This window comes from Nothobranchius furzeri, chromosome 10 (assembly GCF_043380555.1).
Source record: "Nothobranchius furzeri strain GRZ-AD chromosome 10, NfurGRZ-RIMD1, whole genome shotgun sequence".
NCBI classification, from domain to species: Eukaryota; Metazoa; Chordata; class Actinopteri; order Cyprinodontiformes; family Nothobranchiidae; genus Nothobranchius; species Nothobranchius furzeri.
This window is the reverse complement of record NC_091750.1, coordinates 53,923,261-53,950,397: the sequence shown is the minus strand read 5'-3', so window position 1 is coordinate 53,950,397 and position 27,137 is coordinate 53,923,261. Positions and strand designations below refer to the sequence as shown.

The 27,137-nt window shown below is 41.9% G+C and overlaps 2 protein-coding genes across 2 annotated transcripts; one reads left to right on the top strand and one right to left on the bottom strand.

Annotated features, from left to right (window-relative positions):
- Positions 1-35: 35 nt before the first annotated feature.
- LOC129152533 (uncharacterized) lies at positions 36-14,661 on the bottom strand. The gene is made up of 13 exons (XM_054731123.2): positions 14,596-14,661; positions 12,800-12,902; positions 6,365-6,469; positions 3,782-3,821; positions 3,649-3,692; positions 3,534-3,567; positions 1,139-1,170; positions 1,017-1,055; positions 901-937; positions 517-566; positions 385-444; positions 267-308; positions 36-194 (listed from the first exon to the last, which is right to left on the bottom strand). Exons 1-13 carry the CDS (start codon positions 14,659-14,661, stop codon positions 154-156), a joined length of 693 nt encoding a protein of 230 aa, XP_054587098.2. The 3' UTR covers positions 36-153.
- kctd7 (potassium channel tetramerization domain containing 7) lies at positions 14,599-26,869 on the top strand. The gene is made up of 4 exons (XM_015961236.3): positions 14,599-15,159; positions 19,417-19,586; positions 23,729-23,907; positions 24,402-26,869. The coding sequence occupies exons 1-4, from the start codon at positions 14,689-14,691 to the stop codon at positions 24,776-24,778; spliced, it is 1,197 nt and encodes a 398-aa protein (XP_015816722.3). The 5' UTR covers positions 14,599-14,688; the 3' UTR covers positions 24,779-26,869.
- Positions 26,870-27,137: the final 268 nt, after the last annotated feature.

The following is a 27,137-nucleotide window of genomic DNA, read 5'->3' as shown; positions in this document are numbered from 1 at the left end:
TTCAGCTTCATTGAAATAAAATCCCAGAAATCAGCTGCAAGGGTAATAAAAGTGGATTTAATTTTCCAGTAGATGGGAACTTCAGATTTTCAAAGCAGGTCTGATAAACATTTGAATATTTACACAAACTCGTGGATCAGAGTGGTGGTGCGTTCAGGAGCTTTTCCCATTTTCATTCACATAATCTGGTTCATCTGAAACAACAATAATTCATATTAAACAGAGCATGATCGTGATGAACTACTAATCACTTGGTGGAGACTTACCATCTATCTGTTGCAGGAATGCAGCGTTTTCATAATCATCGTCTGCTTTAATAAAGTTTTAATATTTGAATAAGAACTTTTCTTATTGAGAAATCAGAAATAAGAAAACTGGATCTACCTTCTTCTATTGACAGCGACAGGAAAACATTTCCATAAATGCCGGGAGTTTGTTCATCATCTAAAACAAACACATGTTGTAAACAACCGGAACAAACCAAGTTAGGACTAGAAAACGTGCCGAAATACCCACCAAGTGTTCTGTTCTTCTGATTTTCATACAAAGCCACAGCGATTGGAGCTCTACAAAATTGACACCAACAGAGCTTTAGTGGTCTCTCCACCCTTACATCTTTAACATGCTTAAATGACAGTTAATGATTACTGTCAGACTTGTTTTCTCTGAAGTTCCTCCAGAGTTTGGGGCCATTTATCCTACATAAAACACTGGAGAAACCTTAAAATGTACACATGTGACCACCAGAACCTCCACTGCTCAAGAATATGTGATCATATAGGAATAATTCTTTTTTTATCCTGCAGATCATTCCACATCTGGGCTCCCTGCTGTTGCAAAAACCATGCCGGCATGACACTTTTGATCAGCTGATTGCAAATCCTGTTTAAAAAGACTTACACATAATCATGTTCCAGGTTGGAGCTGACTGTTGGTACTGAGGAAATAAGATGCATGCATTTAAAAAACCTGGAAAGATCTGGAAATAAATATGATTAAAGTTTGAAGTAAATGACCTGTAATGTTCAGATAGTCGCCCTGTTCCTCCGTTTCACCTGCAAGACATGGTTATTAAATCATCTCAACACTTAGTTTGTTACATTTATAATTTTTATATGAAAACTCATGAGGTGCTCACCGTCTTGGAAGGCAGACTGCTCCAGAGTCTCACTAGAAAGCAGTTTTAGTATACTGAGTTAAATCTTTGGTTTTATTTTGAAATGAAGAGATTGGCCCGAAGACCTCTAATAACGAATTACATAAATGGAAACCGTGTTCCCTCGCCCGGACGTGGGTCACCGGGGCCCTCCTCTGGGGCCAGGCCTGGAGGTGGGGCACGTTGGCGAGCTCCTGTGGCCGGGCTTTCACCCATGGAGCCCTAAGAGGAAACGTGGGTCCCCCTTCCCATGGGCTCACCACTCGTGGGAGGGGCCAAAGGGGTCGGGTGCAGTGTGTGACGGGTGGTAGTCGAGGACAGGGACCTTGGCGGTCTAATCCTCAGCTACAGAAGCTGGCTCTTGGCACATGGAATGTCACCTCTGGTGGGGAAGGAGCCTGAGTTGGTGTGTGAGGTTGAGAGGTTCAGATTAGATATTCTGATCCACCATCCAGCGCCTCAGGGGGGAAAGCAGTGCGCTACCAACACTATCTACAGTGGGGACGGTGTGCTGCTGACCTCTACTCAGGACGTTGTGGATCAGTGGGCGGAATACTTCGAAGACCTCCTCAATCCCACCGACATGTCTTCCAGTGAGGAAGCAGAATCTGGGGACTTTGGGTTGGCCTCTCAAATATCTGGTGCTGAGGTCACTGAGGTGGTTAAAAAGCTCCTCTGTGGCAAGACTCCAGGAGTGGATGAGATCCGCCCGGAGTTCCTTAAGGCTCTGGATGTTGTGGGGCTGTGTTGGCTGACGTGGCTCTGCACTATCGCGTGGACATCGGGGGGCAGTCCCACTGGACTGGCAGACCGGGGTGGTGGTCCCCTTATTTAAAAAGGGGGACCGCAGGGTGTGTTCCAACTACAGGGGGATCACAGTCCTGAGCCTTCCTGGTAAGGTCTATTCAGGGGTTCTGGAGAGGAGGGTCCGTCGGATTGTTGAACCTCAGATTCAGGAGGAGCAATGTGGTTTTCGTCCTGGCCGTGGAACACTGGACCAGCTCTATAACCTTAGGTGGATCCTGGAGGGTGCGTGGGAATTTGCCCAACCAGTCTACATGTGTTTTGTGGATTTGGAGAAGGCGTTTGACCGCGTCCCTCAGGGGCCCCTGTGGGGCGTACTCCGGATCTATGGGTTACCAGGCCCTCTGATACGGGCTGTTAGGTCCCCGTGTGACCGGTGTCAGAGCTTGGTCCGCATTGCCAGCAGTAAGTCGGGCTCGTTCCCAGTGAGAGTTGGACTCCACCAAGGCTGCCCTTTGTCACCGATTCTGTTCATAACCTTTATGGACAGGATTTCTAGGCGCAGCCAAGGTGTGGAGGGCATCCGTTTTGATGGCCTGAGGATCAGGTCTCTGCTTTTTGCAGATGATGTGGTCCTGTTGGCTTCATCAGAACGTGATCTTCAGCTTTCGCTGGAGCAGTTTGCAGCCGAGTGTGAAGCGGTTGGGATGAGAATCAGCTCCTCTAAATCTGAGACCATGGTCTTGATTCGGAAAAGGGTAGAAAGCCTTCTCCGGGTCAGGGATGAGGTCCTGCCCCAAGTGGAGGAGCTTAAGTATCTTGTGGTCTTGTTCACGAGTGAGGGAAAACTGGAACGTGAGATCGATAGGCGGATTGGTGCTGCATCTGCAGTGATGCGGGAGTTGTACCGGTCTGTCGTGGTGAAGAGAGAGCTGAGTCCGTAGGCGAAGCTCTCAATTTACCGGTCGATCTACGTTCCTACCCTCACCTATGGTCATGAGCTTTGGATAGTGACCGAAAGAACAAGATCGCGGATACAAGCGGCCGAAAAGAGTTTTCTCCGAAGAGTGGCTGGTATCTCCCTTAGAGATAGGGTGAGAAGCTCGGTCATTCGGGAGGGGCTCGGAGTAGACCCGCTGCTTCTCCACATCGAGAGGAGCCAGTCGAGGTGGCTTGGGTATCTGGTCAGGATGCCTCCTGGACGCCTCCCTGGTGAGGTTTTCTGGGCACGTCCAACCGGGAGGAGACCTAAAGGTAGACCCAGGACATGGTGGAGGGACTATGTCTCTCACCTGGCCAGGGAACGCCTTGGGATTCCCCCGAAGGAGCTGGCCCAAGTGGCTGGGGAGAGGGAAGTCTGGGCCTCTCGCCTTAGGCTACTGCCCCCGCGACCTGACTCTGGATAAACGGATGAAGATGGGTGGATGATGGATGGATGGATGGATGTAGATTTTAAAGAAGAAATATGAACAGATTATTGATTGTCATGCTAAATAATGTGGACGCTGGGTTTCACCCCTGAGACTAATCACAATAAACGGGATCTAATACAGAATAAAAATGGATTGTGCTCTAATGATTCTTAGTGTTAACTGGTTAAGTCCACACACAAACATGGTACATACATACATACTCTGTGTCTGAGGAGATCAGATTTCCTCTGGTGACTGAAAAATACAACAACACATTTAAACAGAAGTGCAGCAATGATCAAAAAGTGAAGACGAATGATCAGAACCAGTCTTTACCTGTTTTTGAACGGATAACTGCAAATTTACTCCCGCCTCGTTGGCTGCCAACACAGAGTTTTCATGAAAAATAATAAATCTGTCAGCATTTCTACCAAACTCAACTTGAAGTGAACTGAATGGCCATACTTACAAAATTTGTGGGTCATATATTTGAGACTCCAGCATGATTTCTGCATAAAACAATAAATGAGCTTGAATAAGTACTTGTTTTGCAGCGTCACATTCTGATGAACCCAACAGGACCACATCTGCAAAAAGCAGAGACCTGATCCGCAGGCCACCAAAACGGATCCCCTCAACACGTTGGCTGACCTAGGAATCCTGTCCATAAAAGTTATGAATAGATTCGATGATAAAGGCAGCCTTGGTGGAGTCCAACTCTCACCACTAACAAGCCTGACTTACTGCCAGCAATGCGGACCAAGTTCTGACACCGTTCATACGGGGACCTAACAGCTCGTGTCAGAGGGCCTGGTACACCATACTCCGGAGGGACGCAGTAGAACGCCATTTCCAAATCCACAAAACACATGTAGATTGATTGGGGGCACTCCCACGCACCCTCCAGGACCCTCCTAAGGGTAAAGAGCTGGTCCAATGTTCCATGGCCAAGACAAAAACCACTATGCTCCTCCTGGATCTAAGGATCAGCTATCCGATGGACCCTCCTCTCCAGAACCCCTGAATAGACTTTATCAGGGAGGCTCAGGAGTGTGATCCCCTCCTCCTCATTGGAAGATATGCCAGTGGGACTGAGGAAGTCTTTGAAGTACTCTGCCCACCAATCCAGCATCCTGTATCAGCTGCACACGACACCCCCCCCCCCCCCCCAAAAAAAAACAGTGTTGGTACAGCACTGCCTTCCCCTCCTGAGGCGCTGGATGGTGGACCATAATTTCCTCAAAGCCATATAGAAGTCTCTATGATCTCACAGAATCCTTCCCACACCCGGTTTTTGCCTCTACAACCACCCAAGCTGTAATGTGCTTGGACTGCTGGTACCTATCAGTCCCACAGGTCATAAGAACACAATATAATAACTTCTCCAGCTTGACACCATCCCTAACCATCAGTGTCCACCAACGGGTTTGTGGGCTGCTATGTTCCCAGCAGACCCTCACAATAAGTTTGGGCCTGCAAATCTAACCGCCGGCATCCTCCCCCACTATCGAAACCAACTCACCATCAAGTAGTTGTCAGCTTCCAGCTCTGCTCCTCTCTTTAACCAAGTGATAACAAGACACGTGGCCGCAGGTCAGATGAGACAACAGCAAAGTTGATCAACGAGCTGCGGCCTAAGGTATCTTGATGCCAACAGCAAATATGGACACCTTTAGGCCTGAACATGGTGTTCATTATGAACAATCCATGACGAGCATAGAAGTCTCAATCCCACACACCAAATCAGACTCTTTCCCCACAAGAGAGGAACCAAAAGCCAGCTTCTGTAGCCAAGGATCGGACCACCAAGGTTCCCAGCTTTGGCTACCACCCATCTCCCATAACACTAGACTTTGTTGGCCCCTCTCACAAGTGGCGGGGCTGAGGGAAGGGGGACACGTGTTTCCTCTTTAGGTAGTGCCTGGCCGGGCTCCATGGGTGAAAGCCCGGCCACCATTACTCCAGAGGAGGGCTCCAGTGACCCACGTCCGGGCGAGGAAACACTATCTGCATTTGTGGTAATCATCATAAGAGGTCTTGGGGCTGCACTTTGTCTGATCCCTCACCTAGGACCTGTTTGCCATGGGTGGCCCTACCAGAGGCATAACAACATTTTTACATCACTTTTATACTTTAGGTGGTTTTGAAACCATTCCTTATTCCATGGACAGCTTCTTCAGAGGCAGACTGAGACATCCCAGATGTAAAACAGAATGCTACCGTAGGTCTTTCATCCCCTCTGCAATAAGAGTGTATAACTCCTCAGTTTAAGCTGTACTGGCATTATCCTGGTACACAATAACACCAATGCAATACTCATTATGTGTTCAATACTTGTTCAATACAGGATTTACATAATGCATTGTGTTGGAACCCAAGTTTTTTCCTTATTTATTTGTGGTTTTTGGTGGTCGAAGGTTACAATCCCAGATTACTGCCTATGTGTATGTATATACAAGTACCTTTGTTATTATTTTTCTACAAATTATTCTCCTAAGTGTTGGTGCTGCTGTAACAAGCGAATTTCCCCACTGTGGGATCCATAAAGTCTATTCTACTCTAGGAAAATATTTTATGTATATTTTTTGTATTTTTCCTCACTTTGTATTCTTATTTGATTTGTTTCTTCTTATCTCGTCTGTGTAGAATGTATACTTCTACCCGAGTAATGAACGTGAATACTTTAGACACTTCCGCCAACTTCAGACTATCTGGTCCAGCAGCATGACCCACATCCACTTGTGATCTGCTGGTTTCCGCTGCTATATCGCTCACGTTTGCAGCATGAAGCCTACATCTATCAAAGGACCTATGTACTAAGATGAAGCAAAAGATTACTCATGGTAAAATTCTGATAAATCACTTTACCTGGCAACAATAGAAGAACTCTAATTTCTCTTTGTAAGTGGATTTTTAGTTTGTTTGAATCTTAGGAAAAATGAACCAAGAAAAAAAAAACATTTTGTAGATAAGAAACAGCCCACACGAGCAACAGGTTTAACTCTCACAGATATCTCATACTGGTCCACTTTGTAGAAAAAAAAACACTTACTGGATTTCTTTTTGCATCGCAAACACAGAAGGGAAAGCAGACTCAGCGATATGACCGACACCACAGTCAGGACTGCAGCCAGCAAACTGGAGTCTCCTGTCATCTCTAAAACACACACAGTTAAAGGTTCATTCAGCCTGGTCAACAGTTATTCACGGCAAGTGGAGTTTTCTTCTTAACAGAGACAGGATGTGGTTGGCTCAAACAAAACTGAAACACTGATTGCTGTCTGCATGGGTCTCACTCCCCCGTGCGTTGCTGTTTATAAAGGACTTTTGAACGTGCACCTGAGAGAGTTGGTTTGGTTCCTCAAAGCAGTCAAACTCAGCCTTAAGCAGTGTTGGGTTGAATACTTTGTAAATGTATTTAGTTACAGAAAACTGAATACCTGCTTTAAAATGTATTTTGTAACGTGCTCCATTACTTTGCTTAATCCTGGTATTGTATTCTAAATACTTGTAATACTTCCCCTTAAAATCAGCATTTAAGTCTATTAAATATCAAAATGTGCGTTGGTAGCTGCTCACGCAGGAAATCAGAACTGACTGGGAAAATTAAACAATTTAATTATTTTTGTTACCTTGTCAAAGTGTTAACAGATTCTTTTTCTGTAATAAAGTGAGAAAGTGGTTGAACATAGCACAGCATTGCTGTCATAACACCATACAGGCGCTGGTAAATAAAGCACTAAGAAAGCAAAACAGACGACGGTGGCACAGGAGTTAAGTGCTCGCCCCGTAATCGGAAGGTTGCAGGTTCGAGCCCCGCTCAGTCTGTCGCTGTCTTTGTGTCCTTGGGCAAGACACTTAACCCACGTTGCCTGCTGGTGGCGGTCGAAGGGACCGGTGGCGCCTGTGCTCGGCAGCCTTGCCTCTGTCAGCGCGTCCCAGGGCAGCTGTGGCTACATCGTAGCTCATCCCCACCAGTGTGGGAATTTGTGTGTGAATGAGTGAATGACTGGTTGTGTTGAAAAGTGCCTTGGGGGTTCCAGCAAGGCGCTATATCAATTACAGGCCATTTACCATCAATCATTTTTATAAACTGGGTCTTTCTAGAGGACGCAGTTTATAAAAATAACTTACTTTAAAGGGATATTCCACCCAAAAGTGAACATTTGTTTATTACCATATTCTCTTTGGTTGTCTCTCTCTACCTATGGTTAGATAAGTGAGATAAAAGCATTTTGTAAGCAGCACAGTACAGGATTTGCAGGAGCCAGTTTAGACTTGGGACTACATTACGGTTATGACAAACACTGCTATAAGCCGCCACTGCATGGTGCGTGGTATTAACACAGTGGTTGAAAAAGTCTCCGGTTTCCATTAACAAACACACTCGAATATCGGCTCCTGCAAATCCTTCGTGTTACTTCTTACTTTTCATTTGCAGTCGACATGATTGTTGAGCTCACCAGGAATAATTGGTATCATTAATGATTCATTTGCAACCAAAATGCTACTAGTTTCCATTGACTCTATTTTTTATATGCTAGGCAAAAGCAAACGGACTGCTGCCGGATCAGGAGAATTACTGCGCTAGTTACAAAATGCTTTTTTCTCACCTATCTAACTTGGGGAAATATGGTAATAGACACATTTTCACTTTTGGGTGGAATATCCCTTTAAGGCGTTTCTTCAGATTAGATATTGAGTCTTTGGATGCAGCTAGTAGGTTGTTAGCTGGGTTACAAAGATTGCACTGCACTGTCAAATTTCGTGCACCTCGCTCCTTTTTTACAGTAAAACTTTGCTTGAATTTCCAGGAAGTGAAAGCACATTTTCTTTCGCTGCTAGTAGGTTGATTTGGCTGTGGTTGTGGTTCCACCCACTCCACCTCCTGGTCTGAATCCATACCTGGCCACTTATGTTGTGAATGCTTCTCATGGTTTCAGCCATAGCATTACAGAGGCACATTGTTTAAGGGCATTATGGGATAGATAGCCTACACAATGCAGAGACACACGTTGCCCGAAATGTATTTATTCATCTTACGAGTGGAAAACACAAGTATTCCAATGGTAATACAAAAGTAACTGTATTCTAAATACCATGTTTAAAAATAGTAACTGTGACTGAATACAATTACTCATCTTTACTATTCTAAATACTATACTCTAAATACATGCATTCAGTTACTCCCCAACACATATCTTAAAGAGCAAGTCACCCCTCACTTCACTCCCACTTCCTGTTTGAAAAATGCAACAAATGCTGTCGTCTGGCAGATCGGGAGGGTGGAGCCACTTAATTACACACACACACACACACACACACACACACACACACACACACACACACACACACACACACACACACACAGGATCACAATGACATTTTGACATCATAATGTACCAGCTAACGTCATAGTGTACCGTTTAGCCAATAGTGATGGCAAATTTAAAATCAAATGCAGTGCAGAGTTTTTACCTGAATAAGGCCCAACACTGACAGTTTTAGGCAGAACATTTAAATTTTAACTAAAATGCACTAAAGTGCAAAACTACTGACTACACGTGTCTGCAGCACGATGAGACACGCATTTATATAGTTTATCAGAAAAAAAATGTTGATTTGGGTGACGTGCTGTATATATTGACATATAAAAACAGTGAACAGCTGTCTTTGTCTCAGACCACATCTCTGCTTTGTTTCTCAAGAAGCTGCTGAGTCTGAGAAACACAGAAATACATGTACAAGAATATTTGCACTTTAAGTCCACATAAACTAGATCTAAATGATGCAAGACTGAGATTTCCCAGCTGACTATGGGTTATTATTTATGAAACATTAATCAGAAAATATCTGTGCAGATGACACAGACCACTCATGCTCTCGCAAAAGTGTGCAAGCGTTCATTCAAGTGCACTAGTATATATGTGATGGAGCAGAATATCAGAGCATTACAATGACCAAACATGCCATGTCAGCCATCTGCAGGTAATTAAGTGAATCCATCACTAATAATTAATATAAAATGAAGAAAAGCACAAAACAACGTTCATATTAAAGGTACAGTCTGAGATGTTTTGTATTTTTTGCCATATTGCTTTAAATTATCTTCACAAACTGATGGCAACCAATAAATTAAATGTTTGGTTGAAAGAAATACTTTTAATTACCTCTCAAACCTGATAAAATCTCAACCAATCACTGTGCTGGTCCCCATTCTTAATGATTGGCTCATCACCCATCCATCAAATTGCTTCTCTGAACGTCTCTGCCCCCGTTTCACTCTGTGTCCCACATTCTCGGCGAAGCAGCTGAACAGAAAACCAAGCTAGCTGAGTTGCCCGGTGCCATGGATGGAATGTTCTGTTCATAAATCTCATTTAAGGAGTAGTTTTACGTGTTGTGTTTAGAGTCTGTTCTTGTTGGGAAACGTTTAGATGACAGAGTTGTTGTCTGGGAATGCAGCTAAGTCTAATGTTGGGGCCCTGGAAGTTTCTACTTGTTAGTGGTGAGGTGACACTGTGATGTTGCACATAATAATAAATCAAGAAACGTACAGACTGCCAAGTTTTTCACCATAAAACACCACACACTATATTAGCTAGCAATGCTAGCGAAGCAAGTGGAAGAGGGTTCAGCTTGGACGTGGTTCTGGACGTTTAGACCTGAACTGCAGCTCAGCAGAGCTGTTCTTATGCGAGCCCATGTCTGTATGGCAACCATCAGATTCTGTGACTCTGGGGGAGCCTGAATTGTTGTTATTTTTAATTTAGCTTGCTTGAATCACTTTTTAAAGAAAACAAAATGCAATTTTACTCCCATGTAGACCACTACATCAGCAACAAACCACTTCTGACCTTGGAGCAGTCAGATGGAGTATCAGGATTAGTACCTTCATCACAAACCAGTCCCATACATGTCTACTTCCTATTCCATTTCTCTCTCCCTTTCCTTACATATTTTGTTCTTTTCTCCTTTTAAACATGTTTTTAAACATTTTTAAAATCTTTTTATACTTTTTTTTTTGTTTTGTTTTTGTAAAGCGCCTCGTGATTTTTATCTTGAGAGGCGCTCTATAAAAGATTGTCTTCTTCTTCTTCTACTGCCTGCTGGAGGAGGGTCTACTGATGTCAAGGGCCAATTGTATTTGTCTGTTTGTCTTATATTGTTAAATAATTACATATTAAGACAAACTGATATTTATATAGTTTATTATCTTTATAATAAATTGTTCAGTTAAAAACGTATACATATTTATTGTTTTATATTTCAGGGATTAAACGCATTGGACATAATGAGAGAGCTGGTGTCTGTCTCCATCAGTCACAGCGAGGTGGGGGACACCTTGGACAGGCTTCCAGTCCTTCACAGGGACAATTTAAAGTCTTTAATGAACTAAACATATATGTTTTGGGGCTTTGGGAGGACGCCGGATACCCAGGAAAAAACCAATGCATGCATGGGGAGAACATTCTAACTCAATGGAGAAAGGTGCAGTCGGGATTCAAACCAGCAACCTTCTTGCTGTCAGGAAACAATGCCATGTACCCCATCAGTGAAAACAGGTGAAACTTGAACAATTAGATTATGGTGCAAAGTTTCAGCTTAGACCGAGAGACCATCTAAAGGCTCTGGAACACTTTGTTCTGGATTAGCTGATTAGAGTGTGACACTTTGAGCCTAGAATATTAAACCTCTACACAATGTAATCATCTGAGATTTTGAATTTGGGGTTTCGTTATGCTGTAAGCCATAATCGTCACAGTTATAACAAATAAACGCTTGAAATATCTGGCTTTGCATGGAATGAGTCTATCTCAAATATGTTTATAATCAGAATCAAATTGACTTTTGCACCATAATCTAATTGTTTCACCTGTACTTTACAACAAATAAAGTTAATTTCCGTTTACTGTAAGTAAACCATTACAAGTGCAGAGATTGTGTGATCAAATCTGTTTATTAATAGTTAGAAATGAGATATTACCTTTAATGATAACATTTATTCTAAAAATACAACAAAGTGTGTTAAATTGCTAATAAATCACTGACTTAACTGTTAAGTTAAAGCAGAAAATGTTATTGTATGAATAATACCCATGTTTAAACCCTTAAAGGAAGTTCAAATGAAACAGATGGGTTTGTTATTATTCATAATTTCCTAGCCTTGTGTCTGGTCTTTGTGTCATCGGAAAGTAGCTTCTGTTCCAGTGGGTGAAAAGTTTTCCATCACAGTCAGACAGCAGCTTATTTACAGGCTGCTGTTGTTGGTCTTTCTTTCCTCTGGTGCAATTTTTTATGAGTTCTGATTTTTAACCACCAAACAGCCTTTTATCCGCTTATAGAGTCAAAAAGCACAAGTGTGTTTAAGTGTTTAAACAACAGAACCTGTTCTTGTTTCGGCGGGATTACGATTACGACAAATACAACACAAATGTTTATGTAACGTGGAACAAAGTGTCTGACTCTCAAAAATAGCTTTGATTTCTATTTAAATTATTTACATTTTCATGTAATTTTCTCAGATGATTCTATTTTAAGTTCCATTTTTCCACCTGTAATTGTTGGTGTTGCTAACGACCAACTCTGAGCTCTGATTCTTCTCTCCCGTTAATCATTTTTATCAATCTGCACATTTAATATCAGTTATTCAACATTTATTTGAAGGATGTTTTTTTCTACTTTTTTATATTTACTGGAACAATAAATATATACTCTCAGGTTATTATTGTGTTATTTATGAAAAAATAAATCAATTTTAGTTGTGTTTCATTTGTTCTTGTCAAATGTGAGTTGTATAAATAATAATAATAATAATAATAATAATAATAATAATAATAATAATAATAATAATAAAAACTCAGATTTATGTTTAATAGGTTAATGTGGAAAAATCTGCTTCCCTGCTGTTTTAAAAGTTGCACTTTAGGTCTCGGTTTTAATGTTAGTAGTGTTTTTATTGCGTTTTTTATGTTAGTTTTTTCTTTTCAGTGGTGTTATATTTATTGATATTTATTTTTTATCCTTATGCATCCTAATATTTGTTCTTACTGTATCATAAAGCTTCCTTCATTGGCGGCAGGAAGGTGCTTCTGGAATATATTTAAATTAAATTGTTTGCTAAAATCTTGATTCTAACAACATTATTAAAATATTCCACTTTTTCTGCCTTTATTAAACTTCTGATGAGCCTTATTTATCTGCAGTGACGACTGGTAGCTCGGTGTATATGATTCATACCCTTTTATTCATTCATTATATGCATGAAAACATTTAGCCTGATTAATATATTAATAGTTATTCCTGTAAAAGAGTAAAAACACTCTTCTGAACTGGCCTCTTGGTGTTTGCTGATCAAACTCTCACATTATAGTTTCACGGTTCCTCTTAAAGTTCTCAGAAATCTCACAAATATCTAGCCAAGCCTTCGGATCTCCTAAAAGACGTTCTAAAGCGATTACACAAACACAATTATCTGATGCGTTACCTTCAGAGGTCCAGCAGCCATTCTTCACGCGTTGAGACTGCAGCTGCTCTTCAGATGATGCCTCAGCTTCCTCTTTCAACAACACCCCACTTCCGCTAAGCTCCTGTAACACCAGTGTGGTTTAAATGGTCACAGAGCACGGCTAATGAACTGATGTTTTTTTTGGTGTCTGGATTTCGAACACATTTACATGCTTTTAAGGTCAAGATGTAGATTTAGGTCACCTGCTTTCAACCACATTCATTCCAAGTCGAGCTACCGATTTTAAAAAGTATGCTTAGAAAATATGAAGCTGTGCTAGTCAAAGCTAGCTCTCTCAGGAAGGATTTGAGCTTCTTCATGGTGCTGAACCATGTTTGAATAAAATATTTTCAATAAAGCAAAGGTGTTTTTAGGTTCTACTCATACAACAAACCAAAACAGTTAAAATAAACGCCAAGTTATGTTACTTAAATGCTATTCTATAATTTAAAAGTTGTTCTTCAGCAGCAATCTGTTTTAAACTTTTTGGGAAATGATGAAGGAATTAAATCTACAATTATTTGAGTTTTAATACATTGGATTTCCTCTAGAAAGCAGATGAAGGTATGTGGGCCGCGTCTGCAAAACGGCAAAGTTTTCAAGATGTTGAAATGTCCATGTGGCTAGATCTTTAGGCCCAATTCAAACTAGTTTTTCTTTACTATGAAGAATGTGGAAGAAGATATTTTCATAAACAAAGAAATCTTCTCAAACTCTTCTCAGTTTGGTTTTTACAAAGTCGGACACCGTGAGTTTTGTGGGACAACTTCTGGTGGAGTTAATAAGCCCAACTTATCTCAATTTAGTAATTACCAATCCGTGTCTCCTTATTCCACGGTTTCTTCTTATTGTTTTCAATTAGGTCCAATTTTATTTTTCTGTTCTTCTGCTAGTGATGCCTCGTGAAGCTTTTTATACCCAAATCTCGAAAGTGTCACAGGTACAGGAGTGCTTCTCATTTAAAGCACCAGCAGGAGATGAGACAGTTTAGCAAGCTTTGATCTTGTTTTGCAGAAAGATGAGACAAGTGATCTTAGGAGAGCAGAGAAGCTTTCTGTAGTATGAACGCTGAGGCAACTTTTATGCGAAGAGACCAACAGGATAAAAGAGGAGCTGGAGACTAAAAAAGCACAGAATGAGCAGAGATAGTGCCTGCTCAAATTATGGAGACATGCAATGACTTCTACCTGGTAACAGAAAGGATGAAAGACAAAGGAAATCTCTCTCCAGAAGGAAAACACTTTTAAAAATATAGAAAGTTTTATTACAACTAAATTATGCTCAAGGGTTTCTGGTTGTCAGATGAGATGTCAGGACAAAATAGTGGGATGGAATTTTTTTTCAGTGAAAATAAAATGAGGAAATGATGGAGATGGGGAAATATAAAATAATCTAAATGAGCATCACGATGATCAAACACATGTCAGCCATCTGCAAGAACTACAGTAGCTGCAGCCACACAGACAAGTAAAAGTGTCAGACATTTAGCAGTCACAAACTCAAGGTAAAATGAATCCAGGGCCATCAGTGGTTGCCAACAGCTTGTTGGCCTCATTTCCATAAAAAATGGAATCCATCATGGAAAACTAAACACTTGTTCAACCTTTAATTAATTTGACGACTTCTGATTTTTTAAATATAATTTGTTGTAATATGAAATACAATGATGTATTTTTACAATTCTTTGTTTATTTTATATTGTCTAAATAAAATAGTTTAGTTTGTGAGTCTTCACGTCATGACGTCACAGTCCCCTCGCACGTAAAAGCACGTACGGTCTGACCATCGTGTGGGGCTAGCCGACCCAGCCTGCTACTGTTGGGGTTATGAGTGTTTAGCATGTGCTACTCATGCTGTTAGTGGTTTGAATGAGAGGAGGCGTTGTTCCGCTGCTTTCCTTTAGCTCTAGTGACGGGGGGCTGAGCCCTTCACCCGTGGAGCCACACCCTCTCGTGTTGTTGTTATTGTCCCGAGGAACGTCTGCGTGCCCTGGCTCCTGCTGTCACCCTCTCGCGCCGAGAGCTGGCCCTTCCGCGTGCATGCAGCAGAATGGCTCGAGCGGTTCCAACGGTTCTGAGGGCTGCGGCAGCAGGGAGCGTCAGGCTCTCTCCTTCAGCCCGCTGCCTGCCGCTGCTACGACACGGGTGAGGCGGTTTATTCAAGAAAGGCGGACGCTGCCTCTGCCCAAAGTGATGGTGGTGTTCTCGGCCGCCGGGGAAGTGGACAGACCGAGCGATGCCATGTCAAGCTCGGAACCTGCGGAGGAAGACGTGCGAAAGCCGGCGTGCCCCTCACCAAGCAAGCCGCACCACACCTCTCTGAACGCCCAGGAGCAAGAGGTAGGCCTCCCCGCTACACAGAAAACTGCTACTACCACCTCCAGAGCCAGCTAAATTATTATTTAAAAGTGATATTTATTTATTTGCATTGCCAAAACTAAGTAATGTTAATTCTCCTAACATGAGAAAAATCGCCATCTTTTTGCTTGTACACCCTGTAGCCTACTTTTTCGCTTCATAACTTTACTGTTTGTATGTGTGGCTGTTAATACGGAGCTCTGTGATTGGCTTATCCGCGGCTCTCTCTGCTGATTGGATGTTAGTTAGGTCACGTGGGTTTTAGTAAGCTTAATCTTATTTGTGTCCCTGATCTCTTTACCCACTAAATGTAATATGAATTCATTCTTGAATTAAAACTTTTCTGTTTTCCATTAACTAGGCCACTAAGCCACCCAGGAACCACATCCTCCCAGTAGTCCTAGCAGCCATGTTTACTGCATTTAATTGGTATCTGATTCTTTATAACCACAGATTTATCAGAGAATTGCTGCGTTTGTGTTTGTTCTTTCTTTAAATCACACACATATAGGCATATAGCTCAGTTGTCCTGCAGCTCCTTCAGATGATGTTACTAGATTACTGTTTTAAAGCACAAACTGCATTCTATCTGCCAGGAAGTAAGGTCTTCAGTCTTTTTAAAAACATTTTTAAAGTTCAAGTACTTTAAAGGAACAATATGTGGTTTTTTACCATAATTTCTTGAGATATCCATAAAAAATGTTGTTGAAAATTAATTAAATGATGCCAGTTGTTGGAAAAATAGTGGCCTTGGTCAAAAAACTACCCAGAATACACCGCGGTAATTTCAAAAGTATGGCAGATCAGAAGCCGGCAGCTACTTCGGGGGTAAATTTCAATTTTAAAAGTAAGTCAACTCATTTAAAATGTTTTTTTTTTTAGATCCAAAGAAGTTATCTATGGTTGGTTAGTTGCTTAGTAGTTGTAGCTTCGGTGGCTAGTGAGTACAGTGATCCCTCGCTACTTCGCGGTTCGTTTATCGCGGATTCACGACTTCGCAGATTTTTTCTTTGGAGCCTTATTCAAGGGAAATTCGCCGATTCGCAGTGTTTTTCACCGATTCAAGGTATTTTTCTATGCGAAATATCAAGAAATTCCTGTTTTTTTTTTTCATCAATTTCATCATAAAATGCACTTTTTGTAATAAAACTATTAAAAAAAACAAGTACAAATACAGTACTATGTAAGGGGAGGGTTTTAAAAGTCTGAATACTGAATACGTACCTGTTAAATAAATACTGTAAATATGGTGTCCCTACTTCGCAGATTTTCACCTATCGCGGCCAGGTCTGGAACGCAGCTACCGCGATAAACGAGGGATCACCTGTACCAACTCACTTGTATATTTAACAAATGTATACACAATTTAAAAAGTAAAAGGCTCGTTACATATTTATATAGAAACTTATACGTATAAAATATAACGTTATCTCCAGTGTCACGTGACGTTACATGACCGCCGTGGAAGCAGCAGTCACGTGATGCAAGTCTGTTCCATTTAACTGTTTTCTTTGACCAAGGAAGGACTGTGTCCTAGTAAGCAAGGAGCCTGGCCTCGCAAGACATCGCCTCGTAGGCTAGGTGCCTTGACATAGAGAAACTGCCTAAGTCTCTGGACGACGCCATATTCGATGCCATGTTTCCTCCTACGGGAGCCCATAAGGATAAAATGCATTCACTAATTTGTCACAAACGGTTACAAACTTTCTCCATTCTTAAGTGTTGTTTTACACATTTACCTCTTCATTTGTTGTCAGTGATCAAAGGGAGTCTGATGTGCTCGTTGTTTTGCTTAAGTTTGCACTCCCCAGGGCTTTTTGACCCTAATGGGCATCCATTGGTAAGGTCTAACTCCAACACAAAAATACGGCTCGATTGCAACGATTTAGGTATGTACTGCCCCCTATCGCCAGGTAAAACACACACTGTCACTTTAAACTCTGATCTAATGCTTCAAACTGCTATGTAGCCCTGCTAGATTCACATTGACAGAGGAAACGAACAAACCACAGATTTATTTATTCATTCATTAACTTATATTTTGGGAGGATAAACCACTTGATATGAACCATCAGATTGCTCTGTTTGTTCATTTTAATGCCAAGTATTGGGACACCTTTTCTAGAAAACTTTCTGAGTTGTGTTTTCTCTCAAGATGCTACAAAGCATCCTGGAGCTAAAACTAGGTGAGCCTGGTTTGTTCTGATTCATACGCTTTCATCTAACATGCAAACAAAACGGACGTCATCATTTATTAGCTGCCTAAAGGGGCATTATGGAAGTATGACAGCCAAAACATGTATAGAAATAATAAATTTCTTCTTCATACATTATCCTGCAATGCCCCGGTCCTGTAGAATGAGCCCTGGCATTTTTACTGTGATTGCCTGTTTTTCTGTAAAATCACAGAAAAAGAGAGCTGCTCGTGTCGAGCAGGCTGCTTCATGCGCGTTCACGCTCAGGCATAGCCCGTAGCATTTGCTATCAGTAGCTTTAGAGAGTGAGGTAGTGCCAACTCAGCGACTTTGTCGCTGTTCCTAACGCCTAGTGATGAACCTAGCTACATTTCTGAGGACCCTTAGCTACTTTCTTCTAGACATTTCCTGCAAATTAGCAACAAAATAGCCATTTTCGCTCCGAACTATTCTTTGAACGTTGTTTTAGCTGTAATCAAGGATATAAATATTACAGATACCAAAAACGTCAGTGGTGGTTTAGCTCATCTAGTTAGACGTCGGACTCTAGTGCTGGAGACCCGGGTGAGAACACAGTTTTTTTAGAGTTTCTTTTTTACATTAATGGTACATTTTTTTTACAGTAAGATGCCCAAATTTTTATTTGAGACTCGCCGAACAGCAGTGAACTTGAATTCACAGATAAAAAAAATGTGGGTTCAACTTTCATTTTGGAACAATTTTTCAAGCAAGGGAAGGGAATTATCTGAGCATGCAGGAAGACTGACCCATCATAAACCTTTGTCGGCTGCGCTGAAGAGAAAGGTACAGAACCAAATTATTTAATTAATTAGCTGCGTGTTCTCCTGTACTCTGTCCTCCGCCCCCCGCCCCCCCCCCCCCACACACACACACAAGGGACTGTAAGCTCTCTGAGCTCTGTGAAGCTGACCCCCATCAGCTTCGCAGAGCTTCGTCTCAGCTGTTATTTTCGTTAAGGAGTGTGCACGTACAGCATGCGCGCCTCGTGCACGAGCCTCCTATTGAAGCTGCTGTTACGCTTTTGGCCAGAGGGGGCAATCGCGAGCATAAAATTCAGAACTCTGTAAAAGTGATAAATGGCCCGCACTTGTATAGCGCCTCTCAGAGTAAGGACTCCAAAGCGCTTTACACTACAGTGTATCATTCATCCATTCACACACATTCACACACTGATGGTGATGAGCTACAATGTAGCCACAGCTGCCCTGGGGCAAACTGTCAGAGGAGAGGCTGCCGAGCACAGGCGCCACCGGTCCCTCTGACCACCACCAGCAGGCAAGGTGGGTTAAGTGTCTTGCCCAAGGACACAACAGCAGAATTCTCTGTCTGGAGCCGGGATCGAACCTGCAACCTTCTGATTACTGGACAACCCGCTCAACCTGTTGAGCTACTGCTGCCCAAAAGTCCCTTTAAAAAGGATCAACCTTCATGATTTCAGCTACAAATCAGTGATTTGTTAAAACAGATGATCAAGAGGATGCTGTGTAGCCTGTTAGCATTTAGCTCTTCCCACTGCACACTATATATTTGGCTCCTGTCCCATTGTGAGACGATGAAGCTGTTTCTGCAATTAAATACATGAACAAAGATTTCAGTTGAATAATGCTGAAATCATATTGGTTAGAGAGGCAACGTTAAACAGTATTGACTAACATCTTGTTTTCCATTTTTCTCTCCTGGGATCAAATTTCCCTCCTGACGTGATTGTGGTGTACCCTTACATTTCCATGGCACAAAGACATTAGCAGACATTAACAGAGCTGTGGTTTGCTCTGCTAATGTTACTTATATCCTAGATGATTTTATATCATCATCCATATTTAATAAAAACAATCAAGTGTTTGTGTTAAATAGGCATCTTTAAATAGTTTATAAAGCACAGCTTGCAACAGGTTGTTTAATTTTTGAAAAATATGCAGTTATGGTCATAATTTCTCAATAATTAGCTCTACGTGGAGCATGTCAGTGTTGTTTCTTACCAGTTTTTATTCCAGTTTTTTTTATTATTTTTTTATGTTTTAAGTTTCCTGAGGTCATCTCTCTGAACGTCGGGGGCACATTCTTCACTACGCGTTTGTCCACGCTGCGGCGATACGAGGACACCATGTTGGCTGCCATGTTCAGCGGGCGTCACTATATCCCGCGGGATGCAGACGGGCGCTACTTCATCGATCGGGATGGAACTTATTTTGGGTGAGCAGCCTTGTGCACAATCTTCCTTTTAGACCCTCAAGCAAGTTGGAATGAATTCGTACAGTTTAAAATAATGCTTCATCATTAATGAGAGCTCCTATTCAGACAGATTTTTAGATGATTATTCTGAGTATGGATTAAGATTTTGTGTGGGAGAAAGAGGCTTTTAAATGGTAATGTAATCATGATTGAAGTTTTTGTTTCTAAAATCGGGACAAAATCTGCATTTTAGGAGGTTTTCAGGCTGCTGACGGCAGCTCGTTATATCCTGACAGGTAGCATGAATCCATCATTCAGTGAAGCTGACTGGACCCTTGTGCTCTAAACTGATTTACGTATCTATTTCTGTGCTGCTGCTTTTTCCCATTTGTTGCTCGTTAGCTGACACACAGGCTCTCCTGATTTATCTGAGGTAGGATTAACAGTGATGACATGGTGGGCTTTATTATAGCCGTGTCCTCCTGCATTATGGAAATGTGAGGAGATCTGAATGGAGCCAGGAGGAAATCCTGAAAGAGTTCAACTAATTAACCGTCATGAGTTTTGTGTGTGTTTCAGAGTATATCTTTGTGCCTAACTGCATCGGTCTGCAGATGACACAAATCACTTGTGTCTGGTAACTGGTGCACACGTACAAACTAAAGTGTTTACAGAGAACGCTGCAGCACAGAAGAGGCCATTAAAGTTGCATTTTCTATGCAAGAGCCAAGTTTATTTCTGTAACAAACATTTTTATCCGTGTGGTAAAGATGATAACTCAGACCTCCTTTTGGAGATACAAGCTTAGCAGGATAAATGTTGTGTATGCAAACGCCGTTCAGTGAGAGATCACAGATTGACCAGGCACACCTTTACAGCTACCTCCTCTTTATTCCCCTGGTCACATCATCCTCTCAAACGTTTAATGAGACATCCATTAATCATACAAGATGTATCTCTGTCTCCACCCTTCAATAGGGTCGGGCATCGTTTGAGTTTGAGCGATTCCAATTCTTCGTTTTGATACTGCTTCCCATCGATTTCGGATTCTTTCAAGTGGCAGGATCCAAAAACATTACATGTTTTAAATGAGCCAGCTAACCCACACGTCTTACTTAATGAAATAACCTGAATTTTAACATGAATTTTATTTCTATGAACATTAACAACTCCTTCATTTAGACAAAAACATGTTTTCAAGAAAGAAAGGAGGAAAAAACTTGCAGCACAATCAGTGTCTTTGTTTCTGACCACAACCCGAAGTAAAGAAGCCTCTAGGATGAGAGGCAAACATCTTCAACATCACCTGAAAAGTCCAGCTGTTTTCAACTAAAATGCTCAGGATGATCACATCCAGGGTGTACACCTACATGCTGCAGCAACGCTTCAGTTAAAGGGAAACTGAAACTTAAATGTGGCTGCTGTCAGTAACAATCTATGAATCCAAGTAAAAATCTCACAACTTTGTGTGCTGTGAGATTTTTTTAATTTATTTATTATCCCCATCAGCTCCTAGTAGGCAGAACCTGGTGTGGTCCACCAGTCTAGAGGACGTGCTATCATGATGACTTTAAATATTTTACAGGTTATTTACTCAGCCTTCTGACAGTCGCACTCACACACACACACGAGAGTTGGTGAGTGGCTGCGTTTGACTGTTGATGCTCTGTGTTTTTATTTCTGCAGTGAGCCAAACTCGCCTCACACTGCCCGGAGTTGGTTCTTTAAAACTTCTATTAAATTCACCTGTTGACGTTTTAACGAGCTTCCTCCGTGCCGTATTTTTCGCTGCAGGATGCAACTTTACACCTCGGGAGTGAAAGTACGACAGATGCGTTTGTATACATTTTTTGCCGCTGCGTGCCTGCGCAGTTGAGGCAAGGGAAGGGGACACGATCCTGCTGTCAGGGTGTCTGCAGGCTGCAGAGTAGGACCGACCGACAGCTGGTGTGATCAGCTCAGAAAGGCGTTTATCAGAGATCGGCCTCGGATTCTTCTTCCGGTTGTCAGCCTGGGAATCAAAACTAGGAATCAAAATTTTAAAATTTGAACGATTCCGGGAAAAACTGACAGTTAGTCCCATTTCCAATTGATGCCCAAACCTTCCCTTCAGCAATCCTCCTCCACATCCACCCAAATCAAATCAAATCAAAGCTTTATTTATATATATATATTTATTTATTTATTTTTTTTTATCGTGTCCTGTCTGGCTGTGAAGCAAGCAGAATTGATGTCTGAATGCTGGTGACAAGCCTTACAGATTTATTCTCAGGTGGAGCATCAAAGCGTTTGCTTTTAATGTCACGCCTGATACTTAAAACTTTATTGTTATTGTTGTTGAATGCTTTGTAATTCCGACCAGACATGGAGACAGAGGTGAAAGAGAAAGGAAAAGAAAAGGTGGGGAGAGAGAGGGGGGGGGGGGGGGGTTCCACAAAAATAAACAATAATGAACAAGAGTCTGCTTCTAGACCTGCAGAAAAAGAGAGAAAAAAAAGGACACAAAGGGACACAACAACAATACAACAAGATCTACCTATCACTGCGTCAACTTGATGAAAAAAAAAATATATATATATATAATCAACATTGCTTAACTGAAGAATCACTATAATAAATCACAATGCATTATGTGCCCACCATAGTCTTAAGACCTGTGTTTAACGTGCCCAAGCCCATACTTTTGAGAGCACCATGTGAGCACCTGTGTGTGTACACGCGCTTGTTTATTTAAGGTTTCTCTATAGGAGCGTCCAACAGAGAGTGTGAGGGACCACAGATCCGCCCCCAAAGATGCGCAGGAGACGGGGGGAGCTCCAAGTCCCAGAGATCCAGGCGCTGCCCCAGAACGCAGGAACCCCAAGGAGACTGCAACCAGGAAGGTTCCCGCCCCCCTCGAGAGGCACAGAGGATCTCCCCGGGGGGCCACAACCAGCAGCCGGCAGAGTCCCTGGAGATATCAGCGGCAAGCCCACAGGCCCGCCCGCAGCCTCCCACCCCCTAGCCGGCCGAGCCCGGGACCCAGCGACCCGGGACCCAGGGGCGACCACCCCCGCCTTCCACAACCCTGTCAGGAAGCCCAAGGCGCTGACCACCCTCCACTTCCAGCTCCACCTTAAGGCGACCGAGCGCACTCCTCTCAGCTAGCTTTGCCCTGGATCTGCAGTCATCCAGCAGCACAACTGGTACTCTAACACCACTTCTGTTTCCATGGATGATGGAATTAGAAGATAGTTTCACTGTCTCCCTAACAGAATAAAGGACCCCCTCTCTCTCTGCCATTGTGTGGCTTTTTGCTTAATCAGGAAAGCAGCATTTATGTGTCTGGAGGCGGCTTATACTGCAACCGACCACTGGAGGGTACTTGTTTTGTTTTTGTATGAAATTTCAGGTTCTGTTTGGATGTCGTGTTTATGACACCTCTAGAAATGTGATTCGTTCACTCCATGCCTGGTTCTAATCCTCTGGGTACCGTGCATGCACAGAAACACTCTTCAGTCTGGACCAAAACAGACCAGCACGATTGTCCCCCGAGCCTTTCGGATGGATGGTCCAAAAAGCAAAAGCAAATTTCTTTAAATATAAATGTGATAACGAGCAGAGACATGTGGCTTATGTAAGGCAAGGGTTGGTCTGAGGTCAGTTGGGTAACGCGTGTTTGTGTGAGCCATAATTAAAGATTTAAACATGAAGAGAATGAGAGCTGGAATGTGGCCGAGCGTCAGAGACTTTTGTCTCGATGAAACATCTTGGTTTGGTTTTGATCATGTCAGAAACCTTCAAACCTGCATGTTGTATATTTGTTATTTTGTCTTCACAAGTCAACAAATCATTCAACTCCTGCAGATAAAATACAGAAACAAGAGATTAAATAGATGTTTTCATCCAAACTGGAGATGGTAGCTGAATGTATGACTGAGCTGAAGCCATGTTGGTGTTTGCTCTGATCTGCTGTGGCAGCCATATTGAATTAGGCTTGCTCCAAAAGGTTGTCGACGCATCTAAAGATGACTTCATATAACCAGTGGTTCATGAGATGATTTGGTAGCAAGTAGAAAAAAATTGTATTCGCATTTTGGCAGTTGGAGAAGATAATGAACTGTTTTGGGTGTCATTAAGTAGAAGATTCTTTGTGTGAAACAACATTTTATTTCGATCCAAAGGGACATCCTAAATTTCCTGCGAGAAGGAGAGCTTCCTCACCGGGACCGAGTCCGAGCAGTGCACAGAGAGGCTCAGTACTACTCCATCGGCCCACTGCTGGACAACCTCGAGGACATCCAGCCTCTCACAGGGGAGAAGGTCCGGCAGGCTTTCCTGGATCTGATGCCCTACTACAAAGGTAAAGTGAAATCCAACACCACCCTTTGCAAAGAAAAGAAAATACTTTATTTGTTTAAATCAGTTTTGGTCTCAAAAACACCAGAAAGGAAGTCGAGAACATAAACGGGGTAGATGCAGGTCTGGTTTAGGACAGTAGAAACACTCCCTGCTGCTTTCAGCATTAAAATTTCATTCATGATTTGAGGTGCACACATTACAACATGAACAACTAAAGTCTAGTTGATTTATTTATAGGGCACATCTAAAATTTAAACGTGTTGAGCGAAGTGCTTTAATGATAAAACCTAGTAACACACAGGAGCCTGGAGGACAAGAAATGGGGATTAACAGGTTTAAATAAGAATAAATGAAAAAAGCTCAAATCAAAACAAAATCGGTTTGAAAATAGACAAAAATTAAGAAGAGACAATGGTGCCCACTTGATCACAAGCTCCGTTAACAAGCATAAATATTTAAAATCGCCATTAATTAATGTAACTGGTCTCATTTCAGACAATCTGGAGCGCATTGTGGAGATTGCCAAACGGAGGGCCATGCAAAAAAAGGCACGCTTCGCCAAGCTGAAGATCTGTGTCTACAAAGAGGAGATGCCCATCACGCCGTACGAGCGTCCTCTCTTTAACTCTCTGCGCTTTGAGCGCTCGGAGAGCGAGGCCAAGTTCTTCGAGCACCACTGCGAGGTGGACGTGTCCTTTGGGCCATGGGAGGCGGTGGCAGATGTTTATGACCTGCTGCATTGCATCGTCGGCGACCTGGCAGAGCGCGGCATCGCTGCCGAGCAGCAGTGCATCGGCGTCTGTGACAAACACCTCATTAACCACTACTACTGCAAGAGGCCCATCTACGAGTTTAAAATCACGTGGTGGTGAAGCTCCGAGGACGCGCTCGCTCCTGATTGGACCAAAACACAAATGGATATTTGTTTCACTTTTACTTAAACACTTAACAAAGAAAATGTTTTTGTATAGAAATTGCAGACATTTTGTGCAGATGTCTTAAAATGTGACCCTTTAAATCTCAGTGAGTATAGTTTCTGTTTTTACGTAATATATTTTTGTGGTTTTTTTCCAAATAATGCAACAAAACAAAAAAATCAGAAGCGACACGTTCCAATGATAAGCAAATGAAAATCGATATGCTGCATGGCGCTATGTACCTCATGACATCACTGCTGGGCGTGGTCACCGGCACTAACGTCAAATCACAGCCATAAAATATAAATCTATATAATTCAGAAAGATCTGTCAAATTTCATTCCACCTTAACTGTTCCTCTGCTTGAACATTAGCTAGCGCACCAAGCCAAATATGTGAAGATGTCCTTGACATAAATATAAATAAAACACTTGAAGTCACAACAAAGCACAAATAACACGAGTTAAAACAAGACGCGTTTTGATTTTCCAGGTGAAGTGAGACTTTCCTCCGCTCCTCCCATTTTCTGGAACGGGTGAGATTTTAGAGATGAATGTCCCTAGCCTTAAACTCAAACCATCAACCAGTATTCCCATTTTAGTAGGATTATTGAAAAAGATCATTTATTCAACACATTTAAAGCTTAATGAAGGAAGCTCCTTGTTCATCTGAGAAAGAGATCGTAATTCTCATTTTTATACACTCCGTGCTTGAATTAGGTTAAGATAATATTTGTCCAGTAGCAGCTCTACAAATGGAAGCAGTTGATGTCAGACACACTCATTGGGGCAGAGACTGCTGTATCGAACTGACAGACTCCCTTCATTTTTAATTAAAATGCATCTTCTCACTTTCTACATTCACATAATTATCACCAGTTTAAGAAGTTAAAAAGCTTCAAATGTCATTTGTTAGGCTTGGATGTGGTAACTTTAGATCTGACGAAGCAGCAGCGATTTAGTTGGAGACGTTGGACTCCAACTAGGACTGAAACCACTGCTGATTGTGTTCTCGTTGGCGGCTTTGCCTGATCCTACATTAGAGTAAAACCGGTTAAGCTAATTGTCCTTAGAAATCTCAAATGTGTTGTTTTCCGCATTCATTCACGTTTATAGCAGTTACTTTACCCTGATTTTTCACCACAAATCCACATGTCCCAATGTTTGTAGTCCAGATCAAATGTGGTGATAAAAAATTGTAAACTGTAGATTTTGTGAACATTTTGAATATACTTTTATGATTCCTAGTCTTGAAGTGTGTGTGTGTGTGTGTGTGTGTGTGTGTGTGTGTGTGTGTGTGTGTGTGTGTGTGTGTGTGTGTGTGTGTGTGTGTGTGTGTGTGTGTGTGTGTGTGTGTGTGTGTGTGTGTGTGTGTGTGTGTGTGTGTGTGTGTGTGTGTGTGTGTGTGTGTGTGTGTGTGTGTGTGTGTGTGTGTGTGTGTGTGTGTGTGTGTGTGTGTGTGTGTCAGTCAAACGAAGGCTGGGGTGTATTTCTTCTGTCGAACATCAGCAGGGGCTTCTGTTGTAGGCGATTGAATGGAAGTGTTTGTTGCACTGATGAAAACGTGCCATTATTATTGTTGTTGTAAACATGTGGAGTCATCGTTGGAAGGTCTGGCTTGTTCTCGTCAGTTTCAGGGAGAATCTTTGATCTGCACTAGCTGCTTTTCCTTCATTGTGTCATTACTAGTCCTGTTGTACTTGACAACTATGTCTCAGCACCTTGTGATTGTACTTAAAGATTTTATTTATTTATTTTTAAAATAAACTGAGATTAGCACCTTCATTATTTATTACAGATGACAACACTTTTGCATCACATTTATCTTTGCTAATTTAGCAAACGTCTTGGATTTGTTTGTTGATTCTTGACACAAGGCAGGAACAACTCCCATGTTCTTCTGAAATATTAATATTGATTTCAGTGTTTATATGATTATCTGTTTGTTGTAGCTTCTAGGAAGCTCTAAGTCAGTGCTTGTTTTATTTGTTGTTGGTAAATAAAAGTACATTTTTATTATCGTATAAATAAAATTCATAAAATGTTACCTGAGGGATTTCTCTCTCTCTGTCTCTCTCTGGGGGGGGGGGGGGGGGCTCCATAATAGACAGTCACTATGCTTATTCTAATTCTTCAGGCAATTTATTAATATGAATTAACACATACTGAAAACTAAACTAAGTATTTTAGGTGATAAATCTTTGGGAATATGTAATCGTTATAAATGGTGTCAAAAACAGGAAGTTGAGCGTTATTTCACATTTGCATGCAAGTTGCTCTGTGAAAAATTCTCTTATTCCTAAAATTTTTATGAA